Genomic DNA, 16,465 nt, shown 5'->3' on the forward strand with positions numbered 1-16,465 from the left:
CACCATACTTGGCCATTACTGGGGCTGATGGGTGTCACAGTCGAGCAACATCTGGAGGGCCAAAGGTCCCCCACACCTTGTCTAGGGATAGCCATACCCAGGAGTTAAATAGAAAACAGACCTATCTGTAGCAACTTATAATACACATACCTATACAAAACCTCTTTTGTTTCAATGGAGGCAAGATAAAATGACCCACATTAAAATCATAGTTAAAAAAACCTTTGTGAATAGGAAGGTCTCTACCTTATGCTAAAAAATAAACTGCACAAATCAGGTGGCAGGTGGGGCTCTCTGGGGAGGATGTACCCTCCCTCTCTTCACCTGAGTCTCCTCTTTTGACTTCCATATTGCATTAATGAGATTGCTGTATTGTATTTTTTATGAATGTTTGTATTTTAATGGATTTTAATGCTTGAGTCTACCTGTGAACTGCTTAGAAGCCTATTTTTGACATTAAGTGGTGTACAAATTAAATAGCAGTACTGTTAATAACAACAGCAAAGGAGCCATGATCTGAAAAGCTCTAGGCTTGGCGACCATGTACCTCACTTCACTTAGCAGAGACACCTGGATCACAGCCTCTAAAGAGGGCCTTGGGGGGGGGGAGTCATCTTTCAGATAAGTTTTTATGACTCCAAAGATTAAAGCCAACTCTTTAGGTTGGTTTGTAGGTTAAAGCTAGCACTGGGAAAGATCCTGGGAGCCATTGTGGCAAGTATAGCATTTGCATAATACAACTCGCATAATGTCCAGGCCCAATTAACAATCCAATTTTGGTCCTGCTGCAATTCTAGGCTTGATTTTAAAGGCACTGCAGTCATTGACGTGGACGGCTCCCAGAACAGGTAAGCTCCGGGGCAGAACAGAGGGCATGGTTGCAATAGCATAAACCCAGCTGAAAGCTAACATGGGCAAAACATGAGCCCATTAGCCGAGGAAAGGCAATGTCACCAGATACTGAGAAAAATGACAGGCAGTGATGGAATCAGCATGACACAGATTGCCGGGAGGGTGTGGCTGTGTGAATGTGCAGGCAATCAACAAGCTGGCAAGGGACAACAGTAATGCATTACCCCATGAAACTCCTACAGAGAAGATCCCAGCAAGAAGAAGAGAAAGAAAGAAAGAGCAGAGTGTCAGTGGTGGGGAAGAAACACACATCTATGCAACAACTCCAAAGCAATGACACAGAAAGTAACACCAAGGAAATCGGACTTCCACCCTCTCCATTTTCACAAAGCAAACGGGAAAGTGAAACAACCATGTGCTTGCATAGCTGGCCAAAGACATATTTTCAGTTTAGTGGCATGGATGGAAAGTCCTTTTCAGTCAAAGTGGCCTTCCAGATCATCCAGCTCCCATTACACCTGACCTCCCATCCGCTCTGACCATGGGCCATACTGACTGGGGTGGATGGGAGTTTGTGTCCAACAAGAACTGACAGGCCCCAGGTTGTACTCGGGCTGGGGAGCCCCAGATGCAAATGTCTCTTCAGGCTGTGAAATTTATCAGGTGATTTTGAGCCAATCGTTTTTTCACAGCCTAACTTACCTCACAAGGTTGCTTTGTAGCTAAAGGGGAGATTTCCCCAACCACATACACTAGCTTGAGCACCTTTGAGGAAAGTTGGGTTAAACAAAATGTCAGCAATAATAATTCTATACACTGATTGTAGGTTTTATGTTAGCAGGTATCCCACTGGAGTTAGCCTCTCCTCTCATTTCCTCATCCATCCATTGCTGCTCATCACTTCTGGCTCAAGCCACGGAACAGCAGGCAAAGGATAAATTATATGAGAGTGAGGCAGTTTTGGTTTTCACTGTTAACATCAATTTCCATCAAGTTTCTTATTCTTCTAAACATAATTTTAGTTCCACATAAGTTCACTTTTCTTTTTTAAGTCCTCATGAAAATTCACCACCATTTTAGTATGCATTTCTTTTGAAGGATACTTTTTCGCAAGTGGCTTTTTAAGATACCGGTATACGCAGTTCTACAAGCAATTGCCCCTATTACAAGGGTGCAGAACCTTCAGCCCTCCAGATGTTGCAGGACTACAATTCCCATCAGCCCTAGCAAGCACAACTAATGGCCAGGGATAATGGGAGGGTGTAGTTCGGCAACATAAAGCTGGTCAAGGGTTCCCCATGTGCACCCTATTATCATGCATTTTCCACTAATACATTGCTACGCAAACTTTACCCTGGCATGAGCATTTTCAAACACTAAATTCAGAGAAGTGTGCACTTTGAAGAGTGGCTGTGTTTTGATTCATATGAGAAGTCTGAATTACGTAGGCTCATCTTGAAATGTGAACTGCACTGAATATCTCTTCCACCCCTAGTTAGGAAATCAGCTCCACCCACCTTCACACAGGTTCCACTAGCTGCCGGCTTGCAATGCACTTATGTGAAGGTAGGTAATTATGCCCAAAGCTCACTATACTCCATAGATTCCAACATCTGAACAGCTGGGATCTGCCCATTTCCTTACTTTTTTGCGCTTTTCTGGTCAGTGGTAGCCATTTTGGGGCAAAAACCATGCAGGGAGGGAGGGAGAAAACAAGATGGGGAAAATTAGAGAGCAGGAGAGATGGGACAAATCAGTTTTTCCTTTGTCTCTCTTTTGCTGGTTGGCTCCAGCCATTTCAGGAAGAAACCCTGGAGAGACGGGCTGGAGAGATCAGACAAATCCTGGATCAGATTAAGTTCCCATAGGAATAAACTGAAATCAGGAATTTGTTATGTGAACACTCGCCTAAGGAACAGTTTCCAGGAATTGCATTGCATTTGGTAAGTTGGACCTGTGTGTAAAAAGCCATCAGAGAAGAAAGCATGATTTCTGGGATACAGACACTTGAAAATGGAAAAGTAATTTCCTTTCCATAATACAATTATAAATGCAAACAGGCAGACCTGGAGTCTTGGGACCAACCTAGACGTTATGTCATGTATGCAGTTAAGCTATTGCATGAGCAGCTTTCAAAATGGAAACTGCCATCATAAGAACCTGATATGAATCAGGCGTCTGGTAAATGGTAGCAGGAAGGACAAAAGTCCCCTCTGTGTTGGGGTCCCAATCCCTACTGGGGGCTCTATACCTATTTGCATTTCTGGGAGATAAAATCTATTCCCTCCAGTGGGAACTTTAACCCAATGTAAACAACAGGCATGCCCTCCCCCATCCCAATACAGATCAGGACCACAGCAGGAGACAAAGGCCCAAACTCTCCGTGATGAGGTTCCCATCCAGAATGGGTCCCCAATACCTGCAGATTTAATGGTAAGCACCACTGAACATCATTGGGCTTTCTTCCTAACAAAAGGCATTGATTTGTATGGTAAGGTTGCTCAATTTGATGCTGTTAACAGAATGTCAAGATAACCTTCTCCTCCATTTTCACCATTGCAGATGAAATATTGATCAGCATTTGGAAAATCTTTACTCTGAAAGCTCTACAGCGTCGAAAGTATATTACTAGACAGGAGAACATTGCTACAATATTACTAGTAGCAGTATAATCACAAATACCACAAAAGTGTTTTCTTGCGGCCCAGACTGGAGAAAACAGAATGCAGGGCACTTGAACAGCAAGTATCTGTCATTGATCTATTAAGACACAAACACAGAATGGAGTGGGAAGGGGAAAGATAGAGGCGAGCATCCTTGACTGCTCTTGATTCTGACAAAGGCAAGAGTGAGACTAAGGAGGAGGAGGGAGAAACAGACAAGCACTACCACCCCCTCGACCACTTATAAAAAAGAAAGCAGACTGAGGCTGGCTTTTGCCCTGACTCAAGCAGCCTCCACTTGAGTCAGGTCAATATGCCTCTTTTCTTCAGCTGCCGTTCCAGCTATCTTGATATGAGGTAGGAAGCAGGAGTTGTGTAACACTTTGCAAGAACAAAACATTCGTTATTTGGCCTATTGTAAATAATTAAATTTACAAGCTGCCACGTACCTCCCCTCTCTTCCTCCTGCATGGCAGAGAGGACAACTTTGGAATCTTTCCCTTTTATTTTACTGAACCACAGCATTCCATTTTTCCCAAACACTAAGAGTGGTTTGTTTCATCACAAACCATGGGTCAAGAAGCTGGCTTGTTTAAATGAACCATGGTTAGCATGAACCATGATCTCTGGTTTGATGGAAATGAGAGACTGTGGTTAACTAAAACTGGAAGCTTCTGAACTCCTCCTCTCAGCGTTGTGGGAGGAGAAGAGAGGAAGGTATATATACATCGAGAGCATGTTGCACTAAGACTGGAGCACCCAACATGTCTGATTACAACTCACGTTATCATTCAGAGCCAGTATAATGAAGTGATCTGAGTGTCAGACTAAGACTTGGGAAACCAAGGTTCAAATCCCCCTTCATACATGAAACTCACCTAAGGCCAGGCATAATCTCTCAATGTAATCTACCTCGCAGGGTTAGTGTGAGGATAAAATAGGGACAGGGAGAAACATGCAGGGCACCTTGAGTTCCTTGGAAGAAAAGTGGGATATAAATATTTTAATTAATAAATACAGATATACATAAATCCCACCCCGTGCTGGATGAGGCTAACAGAAGTTGAAATTCAGAAGGATAGCCACATCCCCCCCCCCCCCACACACACCAAAGGGCAGCATTTACAGAGTCAGAGAGGTCAAGGAATTATTACCTTCTTCACTAGTGTTTTGTGGGCAACTGATATGAAAATAGCAGGCAGGAGACACGTATGCTTGGGTAAGAAACCCACCGAATTGCAGACGAACAGCTCCAGGGTCTTGTTTTGTGTGTGTGTTGGGCCCCTTTAAATTTGATTTATTCATATATATTTTTGAGGGGGAGAGAATTAGAAGGGATCCACGTTCCTCCCCTGTAGAGTTACGAGCAGCTATTCAGTGGTAGTGCCTATATGCTAGGGCTGCCATATGTCCGGACATTACCGGGATTTGAAAGGCAATTTTTAAAACAACAATAATAGTTTTTTAATTAGTTTTACATAAACTTATACATTATAAACTTTAACCATTTCAAAACATAAAAATAAAAAGGTTCTTTTGAACATTCGGACCTCCTCCCCTCCCCTCCCATCAAAGGCAGAATTGGTGGTGACTTCCGGGTTAGCGCCATCGGCAATGGCGGAGTTCCTCTGACCGAGAGGAACCCGCTCCGTGAAAATCGGGTCTTGCCGCCGCGGCGAAGGCGGAGACCCTCTAAAAATCCCAGGCGGAGGAAGCCTGGGAACGTGGGATTTGGCTGACACCAGGAGCGCCTCCCCTACTCGCAGGGAAACCCTTTTTCGGGGATCCGAAGCGACGTGGGGTGAGTGGCGCAGTGTTTTGAATCAACCGCTACTTTTACGGAGTGAAGCCGCACAGCCATTGCCAGAGAGCGCTGACTTTTTCCTGTGGACAATTGGACTCTAAAACAAGTACCCGTGAGTAGAACGGAAAAATTGGATTAAGAAACATTTTAATTTGGCACTGAAGCGGGAAGGCTCTAAACAGGAAGTCCGCCTCCCGTTTTTTGTAAATAGATTGAAGCAAAAACTTTGTAAGCTAAAGTCTGGAAAGTCGTATATAAAGGTCTAAATTTCCTTCAGTTATTACCACCAAAACCCCTCTTGGAAGCAGGAGAAAAGGGGGGGGGGATTTTTGACTGTTCAAGCCTGCAGGAGAGAGAGTAAAGAAAGATAAATTTCCACCGTCTCAAACCTGGGAATGGGGTGTCAGAGACAGAAATTTATGGGGAAGTTCATCGACTGTGAATGGAACGTCTTTTGACAGATAGTAAAAAAAGAGAAACAAATTGATTCCAACGTTGCTTCTTGCATTCAAAAGAAACAAAGTATTTGAAAAATGAAAGTAATTTTCTTTTGTTGGTCCTGCTTTCAAAAGATGGATACAAATAGAAATTGTCTCCTCTAGAGGGAGCTTGTTAACTTGTTGCCGGAGTCGATCTGAGGATTTCACAGCTGTAAGATTAGGATCGTGAGACCAGACTCTGACCTTGAATAAAAATGTGTTTAGAAGAAGTTTTGGTGCTTGCTTTTTGCAAGACGAGAGCTTTGCTGGAGCAGATGCATGAGAAGATGGATTTGATGACTGTTGCAGTTAAAAACTTTGGACAAACGGTGAATACCCATATAGAAACCATTCAGGAACCAGCCCAGGAACTTGTTTTGACAGGGCAAGCGCAAGTGCAGAAGATAATGGAGGAGGTTGCTGTTGAACCTCAAGTAACACAAATGGAGAGATCCGAGGCCTTGCAGGAGCATAAGCCGCTGTTCTTGAAGTTTGAATCTGGAGTGGACTGGGGGGGTCTGGAGTTGTGAGGGCTCTTAATTTTGGAAGGACTTTGAAACATGCTTTTAAATACCTTCTGGATTACAGTGTTGACTGTGGGGAATGGGACTGTGGGGAATGGGCTGATCTGCTGAGGAGAGATGGAGATATTTTTGGATTGGAGTCCTCCCGAGACCTACCCCCCAATGAGAAAGGAAAGAAACTAAGGAAAAGATCAACAAAAGACAAAGTAAAGTGCAGGTATAAACAAGAAGAAGATCTGCAGAAGGGACATGGAAAAGACTTAAAAGCCTCGGACATAAGATCACCAGGTTGATGGACTAGATGGAATGGACAAGAAGGACTGACAAAACCCGAGACCAGGAAGAAGAGACGCTGGATGAAGATTGGAAGAAAGTTTTTTTAAAAAAAATATTTTGAGAATTAGTGTAAAATTAACGAGTATTAGGGAAAATGTTGGAATGAAACTATTTGGCTTTAGTAGAAATGATATAAGGAGTTACGTACATTAAGTTTTAAGTTTTAAGGTGTTTTTTTTATGGTAAGATAAGGTTAAGTAAATTAAGGTAAATTGAATGACAGAATATAGTGAAAGATGGAAAGGATTTGTTGAGTTAATTAAAAAGTTAGATCGTTAAGATAAATTATATAACAAAAATTGAGAAAGATGGAAAGAATTTGCTGAAACAATTAATTAAATTAGAATACAAAAAGGGAGGTGTGAGGAGGTCGATGAAACAAGTAAATGAAATATAAAGACATGGAACTTTGGATGTGTGTTTTAATGTTATTGTGTGTGTTTTTTTGCTGTATTGTTGTATTGTTTTTTATGCTTTTCTTTTTATGTATTGTAATGTATGCTTTGTCAAATTTTTTGTTGTTTTCTTTTTCTCTTTTTTCTGTAATTCTTAAACTTTTAATAAATACCATTTAAACAAAAAACAAAAAAACAAAGGCAAAATTGGTGTCCGGGGGGAACTTCCAAAAAGCCCAACAATTTTGGGGTGTCCTGGTTTTCACTTTATGAAATATGGCACCCCTACTATGCAGAGCAATTGAAGTGCCTTGCTGAGCAAAGTAGGTTGAGAGTGATCGAGGAACAGGATCAGCCTTGCCAGTGCTAACCCAACGTCACCACACTACTGACGTCTGGAGGGACACTTGCACTATTGCACAATGAAAGCAGGATAATGCCCCCCACCTGACCCCTGGGAACATTTCTGATATTAAAAGTTTTAGCAGGATGTGACAGGCTATGCACCATTTGGAAACAAAGCAGTAAATTTGTCCACAAACCTTTGTGGGGACAAAGAGTATTGAAAGCGGGACCCCCAATCAAATGCCCCATATCATCCTGAATGCACAATAAAAAAGACACCAGGAAGGGCCCCGACTTATATCACAACACTCCCAGTTTGTAAGGGTAGCACGCAGCACCATCTTTACCCGGGGATGCAAGGGCTGCAGGGCACCCGGGTGCTGAATTCTGGGGGGTGCCAGGCGCCCACTGCTGAAACCACCTAAGCTATTAACTATCTACCTGTTATTAAATAATAAATAATTTTGATCAAGCTAGAAAAACAAAATACATATATACCTAGGTATCACCGAAATGTATACCTACACCCTTGTGCAAATTAATTGAAACAAAGCACGTTTTCTATCTTACTCATAATCCTGTACTCAAAACAAACATGAAAAGTCAGTTGATGATTATGGTGTCAGAAGCCTGGAGCCAATAGAAGGAATGATGTGTTCGCCACAATATATTGAGGTTCTACGAAAGAGAGTTATTCCAGAGCTGGAAAAGCGGTATCCTAAGGGTACTGGGATATTGCAGCAGGACCTAGCCCCCTGTCACACATCAAAATAAATTCATGACAGAGCAGCAAATACAGGTACTTGATTGGCCAGGGAATTCCCTAGACGTAAATGAGAATTTGTGGGCTATATGCAAAAGTCGCCTCTGTGCTGTAGATTGTATGACTATGCAGAAGCTCATTCTGGCGCTGATTCAAATGTGGTACAGGGATCTGAAAATCAACAGTGACTGTTCAAAACTAATAGATTCCATGCCAAACTGTGTTCAAATGCTGCTTAAAAATAGCGGTCATATCTGTTACTAATTTACGTATATGTGAGTTTTGTACATGTATATGTGAGTTTTGTACAATAAACTACTAATTCATTGTTTGTTTCAATTAATGTGCACAAGGGTGAACTGTTTCACTAAAGGACTTTCAACTTTGTCCACTCATTTACCAAAGATGTGCTTGTCATTCACAACGGCAGCACTTGTCAGACGAGTCAACAACAGCACTTGTCATTCTCAACGGCTCCGTGCACACAAAATTAACTCTTACAAAATATTATGTTACGTATTGTATTGAGCTGCCTCCTGGCTGCATGCAAGCCACGCGAGATCAGTCATGTCAAAGGTGCCACTGACCCCGAGTGAAACATTGAAAATTGCATTTTAATTTCATCACTTACAGTTCAAATTCATTTAGAGAAATTGTTTAAAAAATAATGTTTATTTTCGCTATTTGTCGGCATTTTCTTTTTTCTTTGACTAACTACTTAGTTCTTAGGGCTCTACTACACATGCATTTCAGCATGCGATTTTAGTTTTCCATTTCCGCAAAAACATGCCCAGAGCACACACACACTATGAATTCCACAAGCTGCATTTTTTTCTTCAGTTTACGACAAATGCTAAAGTTAATTTGGGGGCTGAACTAAATTTGGGGGCTCTGGGAGGATCTTTGCACCCTGGTGATGCATATGCTAAGGATGGCCTTGGTAGCATGGAATAATTTTAACATACATCCCACCCACCTCCATGGCTATATGGCACTGTTTTCGGTGGCCTATTTCATATTTGATGTTTAGAATATTTTCAGGTACATTTGCCAAGACTGCTTATGAAAGTCTTAAGTTTTAAGACAATCCAATGCTGTAATAGCAATCACTCTGGCTGTAAACTGTGCCACCTAACAGCCTTTAAATATACATATGCAGATATTATGCAGATCCACTGTCTTTCCTGCCCCCTTTTTGGCCATGCATGAAGTGGCCACAAAATCCACCCCATCCTATGCGAACCCATAAAACTATGCAAAGGAGGGGGGAAATATATCTGAAAGACCATCTCCATCCCTGATGACCTCCTCAGGTGCTAAGATCTGCAGAGTAGAGCTTCTTGGTAGTTCCATCACCCTCAGAGTGCAAGGAATGGAGGTCCAGGGCAGGGTCCCTAAATTGTGGAACTCCTCCTCCACAGAGGTGCATCTAGCATCTTCACTGTACAGGTGATGCTTAAGTTGCACTTCTTTAACCCACCCCACCCCACACTTTGACAGGTAAAGTATTTTGCATTGTAGGACCCACCTCTTTAGTTGAATTTGGTGTTCCGTTCCATTTGCAATGGCTTTATATGTCTTATAATTGTAATGGGTTTATCACTTTTTATAATTATATATTATATTGTTGTAGCCCACCCTGGAAATTTATGGTGGGCAAGAAATCTAATAAAATAAATCAAAACATTGAGACTATAGTCCCACTCAGAGTAGGTTCATTGAAATTAATGAGCATAACTAAGGCCCCATCTGCACTATATATTAAAAGCAGTATCATACCACTTTAAACAGCCATGGCTTCCCCCAAAGTATCCTGGGAACTGTAGCTTGTTAAGGGGGCTAAAAGCTGTTTTACTTCCCTGAGTAAGACTTAATTGGAGGCAATCCATGACTCCAGAGTCTGCACATGTTTGAGGTCACCAAACTGAAATGGGAATTGCTTAACTTAACCACCCCAAAAAATAAGCTGTCACACCCATTGACATTTTGAATTCAGTGTCACCCTGCTTCTTGATCCAGTAAACCCACAAAGTCCATAAGCGAAAACTACTTACGAAAAGGCGAAAGCCACCAGAGCCCCACTGACCACAATAAAATCCAGGATGTTCCAGAGGTCACGAAAATAGGCACCAGGATGAAGTATCAGGCCCAAGTCAATCATCTTCAGAGAAGAAACCAAAGCAGAGCAGAGCAGAGCATGAGATATTCAAGGGTACAACAGATTGCGTGTGGCATGCAGAGACAGATAGAAAAAAGACACGGGCAGATATGGGGGATGGCCTTCCAGATCTTGCTGGACTACAACTTCCATAATCCTTGACCACTAACCATGAGGGCTGTTGGCTGATGGGAATTGGAGTCTAGAGGGCCACAAGTTCTCCATCCCTGGACTAGAGAGTCACAAGCAAGAGGTGCAATAAAATGAGCGGAATGCTCATTCTCATAAAAACATAAAAAGAGCCCTGCAGCTGGATCAGGCCAAGGGCCCATCTTATCCAGCATCATTTGCTCACAGTGACCAACTAGGTGCTCACAAGCAAGACATGAGAGCAACAGCTCTCTGCCCACTTGCGATTCTCTGCAATTCAGACACACTGAACGTGGGAGAAAGTGGCCATCATGGCTAGCAGCCATTGTTGCATTATCCCACATTGCATTTCAGTCTCCCCCCCCCCCGGACAATCAAGTCCACTGGCCATTTATTTTGTACAAAGGCTATTACTTACAAACAATACAAATCTGTTAGGAGTATTAGCATATATGAGGAGTGGGGAACTTTTTTCAGCCTAGGGTGGCATTCCCTTCTGGGTGGGGCCAGAAGCAAAAGTGGGCTGCGCAACACGTGTTAATTTTACCATGGTGCAGCAGGTTAGTTTCTACACACACTCACACACCCTTCTCTGTGCTCTGTAAGGACAAGCAAGTGGTACCATCAGTTCAAGGGCACATTTCATCCAGGCAAAACCACTCCAGCACTATGCATAGCAGGGCCAGTGATAAGTGTGGCTGAGGATCAAACGGAAAGATTTGGAGGGTTGTACCTGGCCCCACAGCCTGAGGTTCCTGGGAAGATTATCATAACTTAAGGGCAGTTTCATATGAAGGGAAGCTGTCTTTCGGATATTCTGAGCCCAAACCATTTAGGGATGTGTAGGTAAGCAACCAGCACCTTGCATAGGGCCTAGAAACGAGCCAGAAGCCAGTGCAGTTGAACTAAGGCCAGTGTAACATGGAGAGCATCTAAGCTGTTGCATTTCTGCACCAGCTTCCAAGCACTGCAGCAGTTTCACCTCCTTCAAGTCCAAATCGACCCTCAAGTGACCCTTTCATCAGCAAAGGAGCACCCCCAAAGTACCACCAAAAGCATTGGTGGGTCTGACAGCTGCTTAACCCCCAGAGAAATTTTGCTGAAAATGACTTCTGGTGAAGGCTTATAGTGAGGAGCACAAAAAAGGGGTGCCATGCCATTCCAAAAAGAGCGTGAGGGTGGTCTAAATACCGAATCAGCAGTCTTCTTGACTGCTACATTAGCCATGCAGCTCCCCTCCCGCAAAGGCCTAGCTCGCTTCCTGTTCCTCTATGCAGACAGATCATAAGAGTACTGGAGAGATATTCTTACCTTTATCACCATCTCAAATGTAAAGACACCTGTAAATATGTAATCCAGGTACTTGAGAGCCTAAAATCAGAATGGGAAGTTTGATGTTAAAAAAAGGAGGCAGCAAAAATGTAATTAGATGAGAAAATGTCATGCTTCTAAAGAGGTAGAACATTTTATTACTAGGATTCCATATGGGTTGCTTCAAGGCTTTAAAGGGTTCCCCCACTTCCTCCTAGATTACTCAGAGAGTGATAGGATTTGCCTAGGCTAGAACTAGAAATCCTGAGCTCTCTGCACATGTGCCCCAGGTGGTGAGCCAGGCTGGAGGATGTCCCTACACCAGGGATGGGAAAACTTTGGTGCTGCAGATATTGCTGAACCATAATTCCCATCAACCTCCAGCAACATGGCCAATAGCCATGGCTGATGGGAGTTGCAGGTGCATGGTGCCTGTGGAAATATGCAGAAAATATGTGGCAGATTGTAGGGTTGTTTCCTATAAACATCCACCCCACCTACTCGGAATGGCAAGTTTAGCAGCAACCTTGCGGAAATTTCATAAGATGCTATTCCTTACCTCATTCCTTGGTGACTCAGCTTGGACGGGGTCTTCCGCTGCCAGGGCAATACTGCTGAGGGCTATGACGATGAGGATGACCATTTCAAAGTAACGCATGTTCACAATGTAATGGCACAGGCGCCGGATTCTGTAAGGGCCAGACCATTTATGTATACGTATTTTAAGAGCACAACAAAGAACTGGTTTTGCCACATGTGACAACTATATTTATTTTCATTTTCATTTACTTATTTGATTTCTTACCTGCCCTTCAACATAAAGTCCCCATGTAGGCTACAATTATTGTTTTAAATAGAAACACAATGCTAAAATCAATTAAAACAAATCACAGTCAAAAGAATAGGATGGGACCTAAATATTCATATCTCTGTGTAAGCAGGCTTGTGCTTGGCATTGCTCAGGAATTTCAAGGAACCAAAATATCTATGCAGTTTTGAAATTAATCGGTGGAAATCTGTGCAGTTTTCAATGGTTCAGTCTGCCATATTGATTCAGAATGGCACTCAACTGCATACAAACATAGTGTGTCCTAATGCATACTGAGTGTCTATCCAAAATATATAGTAGATATCCAAGGAGCCAAAGGTCAGAGTCAAAAGGGGCAGCAGCCCAAGAGAGGCAATCCATGATTTTGACACAGTCCAGTTTACCTGGTGAAAAAAATAGAGGACCCTCACCCAATGGCTGGGTACAATGCCATGATGACCATAAATCTGTCACTGGCTTATTGGGCTGTATACAACTAAGGGCTCATCCAGACTTTCTTTTGTGCTGCATTTTCCAAGCACAGGTTTGTGCTTTAAAGCTCTGTGTCCAAACCCTTTTTCACTCCTGTGTGAACCCTAGGCCAGCCAGGTGAGTGGGAGGCAGGGGGCTAACGCCCCCTGCTTGAGGCGGAGTCCGGCTTCCGACCACAACCACTCCCCTCTCTTGCAGGAGAAGAGTCTTTCATCACGTGTATTACTTTCAATGGGTCTACTTTGAGTAGGACTAACATTGACTGCAACCCTTTAAAAACAGTTTAGACATACAATGCAGAAAAGCAGCTGTGAGGACTTACGGGTTTGTAGGACTTAAGATGAACATGGAGCTATATGGCAGGATAGGTTTTGGTCCCTTCTCTGTAAAGTCATCATCCACATCCATGTCTTTCTTCTCTTCTGTTTTAGTTTCAAATTCAATGTTGTTCACTGCAGTTGACAAACACATTGACAACAAAGCATCAAAATGGGGGCTTCCTAATTACTGAAAATAGCAGCTATCTGGACACTGAGTCAGAAGCTGCAGGACATCAGACAGGGAGCTAAAGATAGGGAGACCACTGTGCCTGAAGCTCTTAGAAAGTAACCACAAGAGGAACATATCAGAGCACCAGAACCTGTAGGTCCAGAGCCAGGACCCTCACAGACACGTTTCCCTGATGAACCACACACACCATCAGTCTGGTGGCACATGGAGCGCATCAAGAGGGAGGCTGTGAAACAAAGGAGGAGTGGCCATCTTCATGCCAGAAGGTTGGTCCTTCTGAAGTTCTCTTCATAAGGAGTGGGGCCAAAATAGTAGTAGTAGTAGTAATAATAATAATAATAATAATAATAATAATAATAATTTATTTGTACCCCAGCCACTCTGTGCGGCTTCCACAAAGACAAAAAATACAAAAGAGGTAGTCTGGAGACACAGACTTAAAAGGCCTCAGTCTGCTCCCAAGCTTGCTCACTCGGAGCTGTACATGGTCTGGCAACTCTTGACCAGCCTTGCCTCTGGTTTCTCTAAGGGATCTGACACTGGACTAGAACATGACAGTAAAACAGCCTTTCCCAACTTAGGGCCCTTCCAGCTGGTGAGCACAGATGGGGAACCAGTGGCCTTCTAGATCTGGCTGTACTACATCTACTGTCACTCCTGACCATTGGCCATGCTGGCTGGAACTGAGGAAAGTAGGAATCCATCAACACCTGGAACACACCAAGCTGGGGAAGGATGTTGTAATGATGTGGCTAGTTAACTCTCTGATTTTAGCCAGTTAATTGGTTGTAGAGAAATCCTAACCAGGTCTAGTCAGAATCCCTCCTACAAAATACTGACAATCTGGAGGTGGTGACAGTTTCATTGGAGACAGCTGGTTCAGAACCTGAGTGGTGTCCCTCTGCCCCCAGAACTCAGAGTCCTAACCCGTCTCAGAAAGCACCATATGGAACATAGTTCAGTACTAGAGCATCTATAGTAGCAAGGATGCAGGGAACATTTAGGACTCCAGATGTTGCTGAACTACAACTCCATCAGTCAGTGCCCAATGCAATGGAGGAAAAGACCAATGTCCGAGATCTTGGAAAACCACTGCCAGTTTGAGTAGATAAAACTGAGCTGAACATTTATTTCATTTTATATTCTGCCCTTCTCCCTGAAGGAGCCCAGGGTGAAAAACACAGCAGTGTGTGTGTGTGTGTGTGTATTAAAACATTCTCCAACCAGTGGTCTTATGATTGGCAGAAACAGTATATTTCAGCTATCAAATGCCTCAGTAAACAGGCATGTTTTTTAAATCCTCCCCAAATTTACCCTCTGCACCTATCCCCTGGTCCTGCAAAGGGTGCAACGCCGCTGGTGGCAGGACCATCAAAGCCTTGCCTGCTGATTATAGAATTTTAGGTACTTGGGTCCCAGGCCATTCTGAACTTTGAATGCTAATACTTACACCTTGAACTGGACCGATCAGCTCACTGGCAGCCAGTGAAACACTTTCAGAAACAGTGACACACCACCCATCTGGCTACCCCACTTACCAGCCCAGCTGCTGCATTCTCCATTAGCTGCAGCATCTGGATCATCTTCAGGGGAAGCCCCACATACAGCACAATACCATAGTCCAGGTGGGAGGTCATCAAAGCATGAACAATGGATGGAATAATAGTCTGTTGGAGTAACTCACTTGGTATGATGGCGGCTTCCCCAGGAGGTGCCGTGACAGTGACAGGAATGTTCACAGTTGCAGATTTGTCCAGAGATGGCTGACCCATGCGAGTGACATTCTTCTGATTGTCAGCATCTTCTGGCTGTTCAAGCACTCTCTGCAGACAAGTGCTAGGCAAGGTGTGCAGAGGGGCAACAGTCACACTCCCACTTGCCTCTGTGTCACACTGACCTTCCCTGAGATTACAAGAACAGAGACAACAACAAAAACATCACTGTGAGTCAGGTCTTTGGGGCTGAAGCCCTTCCATAGCTTCTTCAGGCCAGGATCTACCAGTTGACTTCCTGGATGATTTGCAGGAGGTCAGAAAACTCCTTATACTTCTTTGCATCAACAAAAAGCTTATAAAAATCCTACCCTGAACTGTATGTGGAGCTGTAATTCTACTACCCAGGGAGGTAAGTAGGTAACTGTTCTTTCCCCCTAAGCTGTCATTTTGCATCTGGATCCGTGTCCCTCCCCACCCTATTTTGTACCTGGCTGTACAGTTCTGCAGGACCTGCTGCTCAGGATGCCTAGAGGCTCTTGGGGTATATTTCAGGGGGATTTTTAGAGTCAAGATTTAATTATGGAGATACTTAGCTTTGCTGTTATCAGTATTGATTTTTTTGTATGTTAATTGTGAGATCTTATTATAACCTATGAGGGGATTGCTTAATTGTGTACTTACTTCAGCTGTTTTTATTTATTGCTTATGACTGCTTGTGGATTTTTTTAAATTGTGTAAATCTGTCCATGTTGTAAGCCACCTTGAATATGGTTTAACTATGGAAAGGTGGCATACAAACACATGACAACGATGATCCAGTGTGAATATAATGATGGTAACCCAGTGTGGTGTAATGATTAGTGTTGGACTAGGATGTAGACTAGGATGTGTTGGACTAGGATGTCCCATCACCTCCTGGCAAATAGAAGGGGAAGAAATGGAGGCAGTGAGAGATTTTACTTTCTTGGGCTCCATGATCACTGCAGATGGTGACAGCAGCCACGAAATCAAAAGATGCCTGCTTCTTGGGAGAAAAGCAATGACAAACCTAGACAGCATCTTAAAAAGTAGAGATATCACCTTGCCAACAAAGGTCTGTATAGTAAAAGCTATGGTTTTCCCAGTAGTGATGTATGGAAGTGAAAGCTGGACAATAAAGA

At 43.2% G+C, this 16,465-nt stretch overlaps 1 protein-coding gene across 13 annotated transcripts in view; it reads right to left on the minus strand.

Moving 5' to 3' along the window:
• Positions 1-16,465, minus strand: part of CACNA1B (calcium voltage-gated channel subunit alpha1 B) — a 333,802-nt gene that overhangs the window by 70,036 nt on the left and 247,301 nt on the right. For 7 of the 13 annotated variants that reach the window (XM_080990754.1, XM_080990752.1, XM_080990750.1 and 4 more), the window contains 6 exons: positions 15,275-15,492; positions 13,403-13,532; positions 12,340-12,469; positions 11,781-11,840; positions 10,216-10,322; positions 1,077-1,088 (listed from right to left, as the gene is read on the minus strand). In XM_080990754.1, the coding sequence (XP_080846880.1) occupies positions 1,077-1,088; positions 10,216-10,322; positions 11,781-11,840; positions 12,340-12,469; positions 13,403-13,532; positions 15,275-15,492 (657 nt within the window). The remainder of the gene's footprint in view (positions 1-1,076; positions 1,089-10,215; positions 10,323-11,780; positions 11,841-12,339; positions 12,470-13,402; positions 13,533-15,274; positions 15,493-16,465) is intronic. The other 6 variants (XM_080990744.1, XM_080990755.1, XM_080990747.1 and 3 more) reach the window with 1 other exon arrangement.

This window comes from Podarcis pityusensis (assembly GCF_964106645.2).
Source record: "Podarcis pityusensis genome assembly, chromosome: Z".
NCBI lineage: Eukaryota > Metazoa > Chordata > Lepidosauria > Squamata > Lacertidae > Podarcis > Podarcis pityusensis.